At 33.9% G+C, this 10,981-nt stretch overlaps 1 protein-coding gene and 1 long non-coding RNA gene across 6 annotated transcripts; both read right to left on the bottom strand.

The window, feature by feature from the left end:
* On the bottom strand, window positions 1–6,513 carry LOC141711363 (uncharacterized). 2 transcript variants are annotated; one of them, XR_012571319.1, is made up of 3 exons: window positions 5,988–6,507; window positions 4,403–4,530; window positions 1–1,505 (listed from the first exon to the last, which is right to left on the bottom strand). It is a non-coding gene; the product is annotated as an uncharacterized LOC141711363 (long non-coding RNA). The 2 variants fall into 2 exon arrangements; XR_012571320.1 differs by lacking the exons at window positions 1–1,505; window positions 4,403–4,530 and adding an exon at window positions 4,648–5,176 and having other exon boundaries at window positions 5,988–6,513.
* A 555-nt stretch (window positions 6,514–7,068) lies between these two features.
* On the bottom strand, window positions 7,069–10,449 carry LOC141711364 (uncharacterized). Of its 4 annotated transcripts, none has more exons than XR_012571322.1 (3): window positions 10,207–10,449; window positions 7,241–7,320; window positions 7,069–7,135 (listed from the first exon to the last, which is right to left on the bottom strand). XR_012571322.1 is itself a non-coding variant. In XM_074513763.1 (2 exons), the coding sequence occupies exons 1-2, from the start codon at window positions 10,311–10,313 to the stop codon at window positions 9,391–9,393; spliced, it is 618 nt and encodes a 205-aa protein (XP_074369864.1). In that variant the 5' UTR covers window positions 10,314–10,449; the 3' UTR covers window positions 9,060–9,390. The 4 variants fall into 4 exon arrangements, 1 of the variants encoding a protein (XP_074369864.1); XR_012571323.1 differs by having other exon boundaries at window positions 7,089–7,106; XR_012571321.1 differs by lacking the exon at window positions 7,069–7,135 and having other exon boundaries at window positions 7,146–7,320.
* Window positions 10,450–10,981: the final 532 nt, after the last annotated feature.

Consider the following 10,981-nt stretch of genomic DNA (forward strand, 5'->3'; position numbering starts at 1 on the left):
ATACATAATATGTATAAATTTGGACACTCCAACCATTTAAAACCCTTAGCTAAAATTATAGCCAACATCTTCATGTTGGCTAAATTTGTCGAATGTCCCTAGAGCGAGCCGTAACAAAGCTGAAAGTATAAATTTAACATTATAGCCAGCCCTCTTGGAGCACGTTACCTTACAGATTCAGCAAATTTTACATAATCATTATTTTATATTATTTTAGCCAACCATTTTAGCTAATACCATTGGAGATGCTCCTAACTGTCGATGCCACAAATTTATAGAAAGTTGACGGGTAGGAAGATGTGCCTGGGGTAATGAAGAAGATGACTAGAAAGATCCTTCACACAAAATTTACAAGGGAAAATTTCAATATATGTAGAATGACTGTTAAAAAACTGAGATACTCTTATATTATATGGTACTGAGGACCAGCCATCAAGATGGCCTAACAGAGCATGTCTGAAATAAAGTAATTTGAACTGAGCTTTCTGTGTTGTGAATTTTGTGCTTCCAGATAGCTTTATGGGGTAGTTGAGGTGTAGGATTGATTTGAACCAGAGAATTGTTAGGAACATCCATGAAGATGAAGTTATCTGGGTTTGATGAGGTACCTTACCATAGTAGGAGCCTGAGAGGTACGAGTAATGTCGGTTATAATACGAATAAAGGCAACACAGACAAAGATAATCATAAGAATACTGGGCCTAGTCCATCTATTATAACTGTCACAAGGTTTATTTCCCGGGGCACAAGTGTACCCGACCCCGACGTTATCTCGTGGTGGGAGATGAGGAAGAAGACAACGAGCCGAAGCCGAAACAAAACAGGAGCAGCGAACCAGAAGATTAACAAGTATCTCTTCAGGCTTTCGTAGATTCAAAGTAGAAGGTTCAAAACAAAGAGTATTCAACTCCTTGATGATACCAGTCTACTCACAATTTTCTCTCTCAGTCCCTTGTCAAACAGCTACGACTCAAATCACAAGCCAGTAAAAAATGAACATACAGCTAGCGAATGGCACCAACACTCAATGTGGAGTTAAATTGGAGAACTTAAACTACGACCTTTAACTCCGCCATGTACGTGATTTCGTTGGGAGTTTTGAAGCTGTACCTGGTATCCAATGGTTGACTCAAGTAAACCCAGTTAGCATCAGACTTCAGGAAACATGAGTGATCAATTCATTGGCAGGGTGACAAGCTGCAATTGTGACAAGCTGCAATTGTGACAAGCCAGCTACACTTCTCCTGACTTTCAAGTAGTCATAGATAACAAGTCATCAAGCCACAAAAGGAACAAGTGTGTTTCCTGGTGCAATTAACAGCAGTAGAGGCTCAACAACTCTCTCATCATGTTCCCTCTTCTGTTCGGCAGATGATCGATGCGTACAAGACAGTTTCCAAGCCCTTAAATCCTAACCTGCTTACTAAGGAAGATCACCTTTTACCCATAATGGAGGGAAGCAGGCATGCACATATGACCCCTACAAATGCCCATATTTCTGACGCCTGGAAATTGAGAGACAAGGCACAATCACTTACATATCAAATGGAGCAAGTGTGCTTTCACGGGGATATACAATTTTATTATCAAAAGAATTCGACAAACATTTATAACCAAACTTTAACAATTTCTGCAAGTATTCACAACCTATTCTGTTCTTATCATTAACTATCTAACAATTTCTGTAGAACTAAAAATATTATCATGTCAAAAAGCTCGAAAGGCAAAAATATAGATATTTGTTATCTCAAGATGACAACTGACAATAGAACCCAAATAAATGTGTTAAATGGTTTCATATTGTCAGATATTACAACCCCGACATATATAATATTGAAAAAAGCTTGAACTAGGTGGTGCTCCTCCACAGCCCCTCTTCCAGAACTCTACAATTCTTGTGACCAGAATATTAGCACATAACTCAGCGGGTAAATGGTGGGGGCAAAAACAAAAAGGAAATGAAATTCTGCATTAGAACACAATCCTAGCAACTTGGTCATAATAAAAACTCAATGTTGAACATCACCATCATCTTAAAAAAAACAAAAAAACAAAGTGCGTAAAGATGAATAAATGTCACAAAGATGAATAATTCACATTTTGGACCTCAATCATGAGCATAAAGATCACAAACAATGAAAAAACATTTTAATATCTGCCTACAAGCTTAAAAACATTTTTATATTGGCACATCATCACGTTCTGCTAAAATGTTCACCGCTTTCTTCCAAAAGTAAATAGTCTCCCGCCTCAAAAACTTCAATGACTTAGAAATGAGAGTCGGATTGTGCATATTGCATAGGTTTATAAAGTGACCAATTTTGCCCAAAACTTGTGCAATCTGCTAGACTCTGAAATTTCATATAAGATTTGTGGCATCTCTTTTAAAATTTTTAAAATAAGATGCATAATATTTAAAAGATAATAAGATTTTTTTTGACACATTGTAAACTTAAATCTTAAACTCTAAACCTAAAATGCCTAAAGCTAAACAGGAATCCCTAAATACTAAGTTTTGAAGCCATAATAGGGTGAAGGAGATGTATAACAATTTCTATATAATTTTTATAAGAATAACGATTGTTGGGGTTGATGGTTAAAATTTAAGATTAAATACGGATTCCATGTTTGGGTAACTAATAATACGCATTTTCAGATGGGGAATCATACACTACAATACCATAATACGCATACTGATTCTGGGTATTGGATCTTGGATATTGCTGGATATGCATAAATGGTCGGGATATCCACATTTATACATAAACATTCCAAAACTATAGCCCTGTCACTTTTTCCCCAATTCGAACTTGATACTTCACTCGCACCTATGAAGGTTATACCAGTGCCGTAAGGATTGGAGTGGAGCACATCCTGAGAATCAATATATGTACGGGTGGATGTGCCATGGATCAGGTAAAAAATTTCCAGGCCTGGTTAAAACGATGCATTTGCTGTGGGGTATCGAGTATGTAATATGCATATGATGTCTGGGTAATGCAAACGTTAAAAATCATCAACCCAGCCGAGATATGGTAATATTGTTTTGTTAGATTTAAAACTCGGTAATCTTGACACTGTTTCGCCATAATATATATATATATATATATATATATATATATATAATTTTTAAATCTTAAAACCTGAAAGCCATAAAGAAAATCTTAAACCCTGGAATCCTGAATCATATGACTAAGAGCAACTCCAACCGAGTAAGCCTGTTAGCTATATAGTCCAGTTGACATGAAAACAGGAGCACATATACATAATCTCCAAAAATAATCTGGCTCCAACGGGTTCAACCTGTTAGCCATAATTATAGAGGATGGGAATTGAGTCGCCAGATTTGTTGATTCCTTGCAGGTCTTCTATATGACTATATCCACCTTTCTCCTGTCCACGTCATCTAATACACTCAAGGCCCAAGTCCCACCACATTTACCAAAAGTATTCCTAAGCACTTTATTTATTTATTTAGCAAAGTTATTTATTAAAATTATTTTATTAAACTACAAAATGAAAAATTCATAAAAAACAAATAAATTCATATCACTACCTCGAATTAAATTTAAATATAATATATAATATAAAATATATATTTTAATATTTTCATGTCACTATCTCGAATTGAATTTAAATATAATATAAAATATATATTTTAATATTTAACTAATAATTAATACCATTAAATACATATTTAAAATATGATGATTAAAAATAGCTATTCATTATTATAACTCATTATTTCATAAGTTACAAGTTTGATTTTGTGTATAAGTTACACAATCCGACTTATTCAGTACATTACATTCAATTTATCAGTAGATTGAATTCAATATACCATTATTATGCTCATGAAAATTCAATGTACCAGTAGATTGAAATCAATGTACCAGTAGATTGAATTCAATGTACCACTAGATTGAGTTCAATGTAGCATCATTTTGTCTATAAGTTACACAATCCTACTTATGTCTTAATATAGCCGTTGAAATATAACCGTTTGAATTTGAAAATAATATTAAAATACTGTTTTTGAAATATAGCTAACCATTATAGCTAACACTATTGGAGTACAACATCTTACAGGTTCAGCAAATTTTAGCTAACCATTATTTTACAATATTTTAGCTAACCATTATAGCTATCCCCCTTGGAGATGCTCTAACTTCTTGACTTTATTTTAAAATCTTTAAAATAATTAAATAAAAATATGAAGATACTTCATTGAAACATCCTGACACCCAAAATCATATAGATCATATAGACCACAATGTAACTGCATTGTTATATATTAGTCCTAATGAATCTTCAATGCAAAAGGCCTTTATGTGTAGCAGGTGTAGAATCTCTTAATTGGCCGTAAAATCTATAGAGCTAAAAGCAAGAAAAAGTATTGTACCTTGATGTTACATAATACAGAGTGGTGAACCAGGCCTCCATTAAACACATGACCACACCTCATGACCACACCTCTAACTTAGAGCATGGTAAAATTCATCAGGAGCTTGTCAGGTACTTGAAGCTCCACTAGGTACAAGAAATCAGAAGACGAGGTTTGAGAGTTAACTAGATGATGCAGGACAAGATTGTAAAAACAATGATGCATTAAACAAAAACAGTTGTACAATAATAAACAATGAATTATACGATTCCCAATAATAAATAATCAATATTATCCTCAAGAAAAATGTTTAATCAAAGCTTAGTAATAATGTGGGGGATTACATCACTTATATAACTATAAAAACCCTAGTATTAAACCTAATCGACTAAGGTCCATAAACATTTGAGCTTTATTATAAATAGACTACTTATTTAATAAACTCATAACCCTGCATATTAAACATATAGATAAATACATCATGTATCTTACACTAACTAAATATAAACTAATTAATAACATATAAATTAATTCTTTATTTCAGTTCCTCATCATTCTCCCTTTGTTGGAGAAAACTTGGCTATAAATTTTGTAAAAGTCAAAAATCACACAAGGATGATATGGAACCAAGATGAACTTCATGCTCTTCTTCTGGAAAAATGGTTGAGGTGCAAAGAACTCTGAAAATTGCAAGCAAGCGAAGGTAGCTTAGGCAAGTACTCCTGAAGAATAATGAAGTCGATGTGCTCAACCTCAATAATATCATAAACCACCTTTTCTTGAAGACTTGAACTGAAAATTACTCCACATGAGATTTTGCATCAGAAACATCTTAATTAACATTTTCCATGCAACTCAAAAAATTTGACACTATCACATCATCCTCATTCAATGGCTTATACATATATGTATCTTCAACGTACTCAACTTCTATTTCCCCTTTGATTATTTTCTCATTTTCCAAATGTACAAGATGTTTAACCTGAGATGTGAGAGTCTAAAGAGGCCTATGTCGTTGCACCTTTGCACGTATGTAACTTTCGTCTGCAAATTTGCACCTTTCTTTGCTCAACTCAATTTTCGTACCCCTTTTCCACTCTTTTAAGTTTATTATATTGATTATTTAACTCCTTTACCATAAGTTATATCGAAGTAACCAACGGACACGATGACAAACATAGACTTCGTAATAGAACTCATCATGTTCACGATCAAGACAATATATATTATCTTCCACAATTTTTAATTTGCTGTTTGATGTATGCCACATGTCTTGAAACATAAAACAAATGCAAATTCACTTAAGTTTAGGGGCTGAGCAATAAGTATTTTGAAGTTTAGGAGCTGATCTTAATATTCTGCAAAGTTCAGGGGCTGTTATGCAGTTTTTACAACTTCACGGAATGGATTAATCTTTCTGTAAACTCTCGGAGTACTAAACTGCAGTTTATGAATAATGTATATAGCAGTGGGTTTCCAGGTGACAAAACGTTGGAGTTTTGATGGGCTGGGTTTTGTGGTAATGATTGGGCTGTTAAATTACTGGGCATCTAATACATATGAGTTATTAGGGTATAAACACATAATCAGAAGATATACATACACGGAAAATATGTCTAGTACTAGCCTCGCAAAACAGAAACTAATAATGAAGCTCCAGTTGAAAGGTCAGCCAATATAATTTTGTTCTTCACTTCCCCAATCTGTGTCTTCTCATCTTGTTGATGATTAAACTCCAACCAGTTGTGATGATTTGCAATTTGTGGTGCTGGATTGATATGCAATTAGGATTTCTGAATTGGGCATTAGGGTTTGTATTCGCATCGGATTGGGTATGTGATTAGGGTTCAAAATTTGGGGATTTAGGGTTATGATTGGTTTATTACGACCATGCTCTGGTGGCTTTTCCAGTGGGATTTGATAGTTTGAAGTTGGGAAGAGGGGGTGGTAGAGAGATGGCAGCGGTGTGAAAATCCAGCAATTTGATGAAACAATGAAGTATTAAACAAAAACGGTAATAAGATAATAAGCAATGAATTATACGATTATGAAAATAAATAATCAATATTAATCCCAAGAAAAATGTATAATCAAAGGTTAATAAAATTGTGGGGGATTACATCACTTATATAAACTATAAAACCTTAGTATTAAACCTAATGCATTAAGACCCATGAACAATTGGGCCTTATTATAGATAAACTATTTATTTAATAAACTCCTAACCCCACCTATTAAACACAGGGATAAATACATCATGTATCTTTACACTAACTAAATACAATATAAACTTATTCATAACATATAAATCAATTCTTTATTTCCGTTCCTCATCACTAGAAAGCATATAAAACTATCCTAGCAGTTGTTATTACATGGTCACAACCAACATAAATAGCACTGGCATTAAGAGCATCATCAAGTAGGTGAATTTTTACTTCATGAATTCATCTTGGAACCTGGACTATCATGTAATAGCTTAAAAATATGAAGAACTAGCATGGTTGTTGTTCAAATTTTTAACAAAAGCATTCAGAACAGATAATTAAATGACTATAAAGCTCATTTACCTCTTCTTTAAAGACCGTGAAGTTTATACAATGAGCTACATATTATATAACATAAACATAAAATATTGCAAGTACACCAAGACCAAACTTACTTGGTCATGTCTTTGTCTTGTATTGCCAGAAACTGCCTAGCAACATCTATTAACAGCAGCCTGGGCCATCAGAACACTTGAATGAAGCTCTACATACAGTAATGCAAACTTATGTGTCATGGGCAACTATCGCTACAAACAGCTGAATGCCTTAAGATTGAAGCAACCTCTAATATATTAGCAGCCATTAGTACATCAAACAAAGCAGGGGCAGTAGTGACTGATAAGGTGTCGCTGTACATAAATTTTAGGAGCTTCAGTTGGGCAGCTTCTTCTGCTCCATTCAAATGAGAAAAGGAAGTCGTGGGATGATATAGAATGAATAAATGACTCTTGTAAAAAGATACAGAGCAGCAATGTAAATCATGTGACAGAAAAGATGCTCATCCAGGTCATATAATAACATGTCCATCAAAATAATTTAAAGAGATCCAACTACTGGTGGCGCGCATAATTAACATAAGCTTCCAATAGACCAGTGCTACACTTTTAAATTATGAACTAAGTCCTTACATGTGGGAAACTGAAACCACAAACCTTATTTAAGATAGTAATTTGTAATATACATATCACTGCTTGGACTCTGGTTAATATCACATAACCAATAGCCCAGAGTATCTTGTATAAACATTAGAAGTTAAACATACATCTTCAGAAATAAAATACAGTATAGAATACCCTCAATTCAGTTCAAATGTTGAATGAAACACGTATTTAACCAATAGCCGCGAGTACACGGTATTCATATTATTAATTGAACATATGCCTGGGAATTAAATGTTTATTTCAGATTCACGACAGAAAATTACACGACGACTAGCATATATCAAAATAAATCACAACAAAATATCTAAACTACATCGCCAATTACATTTTGCTACTACATGAATATACAATTTTAAAAAAAAAACTAAAGAAAAACAAATAACAGAGCAAAGCAAAATACTGTTTAGTACCTCAATGTATTACAATCCAAATCAAAGCTAAATATGTAGTGAACTTGAAGTAATAATTCATAAATATCAACAGTTACGATCAATTATGAAAGATGTACTATAGTTACAATTATAACTACGGATTTATACATACAATGACGTTTATTTGAAAATTAAAATAGAATTTCAGGAATAGTACTGCACTGTGTTGTAATGGTAGTTTAATAAGGGTAGTAATGTCATTTCCTTTCCAAAAGTTAGTTACAGGAGTTGGAGCCTATAAATAGTGTTGTGCATCTTGTAGTTGAGATTATGCATTACAAATATATGAAAATGGAACCTGTTCCACAATTCTCTCTCTCCTTTCTCTAGGGTTTCTCTCTCTAGATATATCTCTTCGTCTTCTTCTTCAAGTTTCTATCTGATTATATCTCTCTCTACAAGTCCGACTCTATCTCTCTATTGCTGCCTCTAATCTGCTGTTTCTCTCTGTTTCTTTGCTCTATCTACCTGTATATTTCTCTAAAACCACAAAAACTACAAAAATACATTGAAACTACCTCAAGAACCACTAATTTCTGACAAATTAAGGCTTAATGACCTTTTAAGCCTTAAGGTTTGGTCCAATATACTTATCAGCCCCACTAGTTCAAAATCGTTCCTTTTTGTACCTGAGAACGTCTTTTTACCCTTTGACCGGGAAAAAAATGGTGTAAACAGGCCTGTCCAAGGGTAAAAAGATACATTTTCAGTACTTCAGAGGAAGGTACGGTTTTGAAGTACATGTTTAATGGATATATTGGTGTAAACCTTAAGGTTAAAAAGGTTATTAAGCCACAAATTAATTTCATGAATAGTAGTGCTTTATTATTGTAATGGTAGAAATGAAATGGAACATCTTGGATTATTTTCTCTGCAATAATCTACTTAATATAAGTGCACTACTATTCCTGACATTGATTAACGGTGGCTCACACGCATATTATTATTCAGAATAAAATTGAACATCTTTGATAAAGTAATATTAAATTAATTAGCAAAAGCAATAGAACACTACAAATGCATTAAGACGAATCTGAAATTAAGAAGTTGAATAGATTATCAAAGCATTACAACACTGCAGCAGTTCTCCAGCTTAAGCCAAACAATTCTGTCCAACCAGCAGAAATTTCAAACTGAGACTAGAGCAGTGGTCCAAGATCTCTTCCTAGGTATAATAAATCATTGCATTCGTTGTTATTAATATTCTCCTCCTTCTGGATGGGTTCCATTCCATCAAGACAAGCAAGGCTCTCGACATGGTAATAGGTTTCATCCCAGCGTGGCCTTAAAGCATCCATTCCAATAGTGTGGCAAAGGCTATCAGTTTGGAGGTTATATAAGAAAGAGCGCCTAGGATCATCATAGTTTCATCCAACAACTATAATCTTACCGGCATCCTGAAAACACCGAAGTATGCACATATTTGTACTTTGCAAACTAGTTGGAGCAGAAGTACATAAATTAATCCAATTAGCACCATGACTCTTTTCATCCAGGGCATAAACACGAAACATTTTTACGTTTGAATTCTCATAAATTAGGACAGCAAGTGAATCCATGAAATTAAAAGGATGCACAGTAGTGTTCTCATTGGTGACAATCTGTGGATACGAAATCTCCTTATACAAGCCAGTGTGAGGATCAACTGTGGCAATAACATTACTTTGAAATCGACGACACGGATAATCAAAATCCTGGTAATTCCTCGACCAGTATGGGATACCCTTGACAATAACACTACAATTAGGTTGGGTGGTAAAATACGGAAAGGGAGAAGAGGTAGCAGCGTCTAACCATGAATCCTGGTTAACAGAGTACATCTCAATGCGAGAGGAGGGCTCCTGAGCATCGGTTACAACAGAAACAAGCCTAATGATCCTGTAATCATTAGTCAAGTAATCAAAAGCTAATCCAACCGACGAAAACCCACCATCCAATTTTTTTATGGGGGAATTGGTTTCCTTCCAGCGATTAATCGCAGGATTCCATAAAGCGAGGAAACGATTAATCGATTTACAGAACGTGGAAACACAGACAATGCCGTTAATTGAACAACCAATTCTTTGAAAAAGTCAGGAAAGTTATTACGTAAATAAAAATAATCAAGTCTCCGAGAGCCCATTGAATTGATATCGACAAGTGTGTGGGGTGGTGATTGAGGCGAAACAAAGATAGAGACTTACGACGCAAGCGCTGGCAAAAAGCAATCAAGAGGAAGCTGGTGGCGTTGTTTTTGTTGCGTTCGAAGTGTTTTGACGCAAATTGGGGGTGCGTGATGAGAGCGTTCCATGACTTGCAAACGCGCCTTATATCCCACACGTACCCTGCTGGTATTTTCATCAGTATCTCCTCTATCATCTCCTCCGGCAAAACCATCGTAGATTTACGAATTGATTTCATTGAGAGCTCATATTCAAACCTTTTAACTGGGCTATGCTTCAATTATTTATAGACATCTTGTTCTTTTCTCCTTATCCTATTAGGTTTGTTTAACAAGATTACGCGCCCGTTTTGGAAATCTTAAAATATAAGTAAGTTATCACTAAAATTAATAAGTAACTAATAAATGATAAATAAATAAATACTTATAAGTTATATAAGTGTTTGGATAATTTCACTTATAAGTCAGAATTATTTTTAATTTAATAAATCAAAATAAATAATTTTTAAATATAATCATATTATTTCCTGAATTTTAGATTAGATTAACATTTAAAAATATATATTTTTAAATTAAAGTTAATAAAAACACAAAAAATCAAAATAAGTTGAGAAAAAGTACGTTATTACTAACATTCAACTTATCAGCTTATAAGTTGAAAATCTGACTTATAAGTTAGATACACAAACAGTCGTCGATAAATACTTACGGCCTTATAAGTCAAGTCAATAAGTGACTTATAAGCTGTGGCCAAGGGCATAAATTTCAACGTTTGTTTCACAAAGCATTTCTTCAGT

Source organism: Apium graveolens, chromosome 3 (assembly GCF_009905375.1).
Source record: "Apium graveolens cultivar Ventura chromosome 3, ASM990537v1, whole genome shotgun sequence".
Lineage (NCBI taxonomy): Eukaryota > Viridiplantae > Streptophyta > Magnoliopsida > Apiales > Apiaceae > Apium > Apium graveolens.

Bases quoted from the DNA above. Each gene is read 5' to 3' on its own strand.
- LOC141711364 (XM_074513763.1), bottom strand. From the start codon at position 10,313: ATGGAACGCTCTCATCACGCACCCCCAATTTGCGTCAAAACACTTCGA. The intron at 9,902-10,206 runs GTAAGTCTCTAT...TAATGATTACAG, and splicing joins TTTTTGCCAGCGCTTGCGTC to GATCATTAGGCTTGTTTCTG.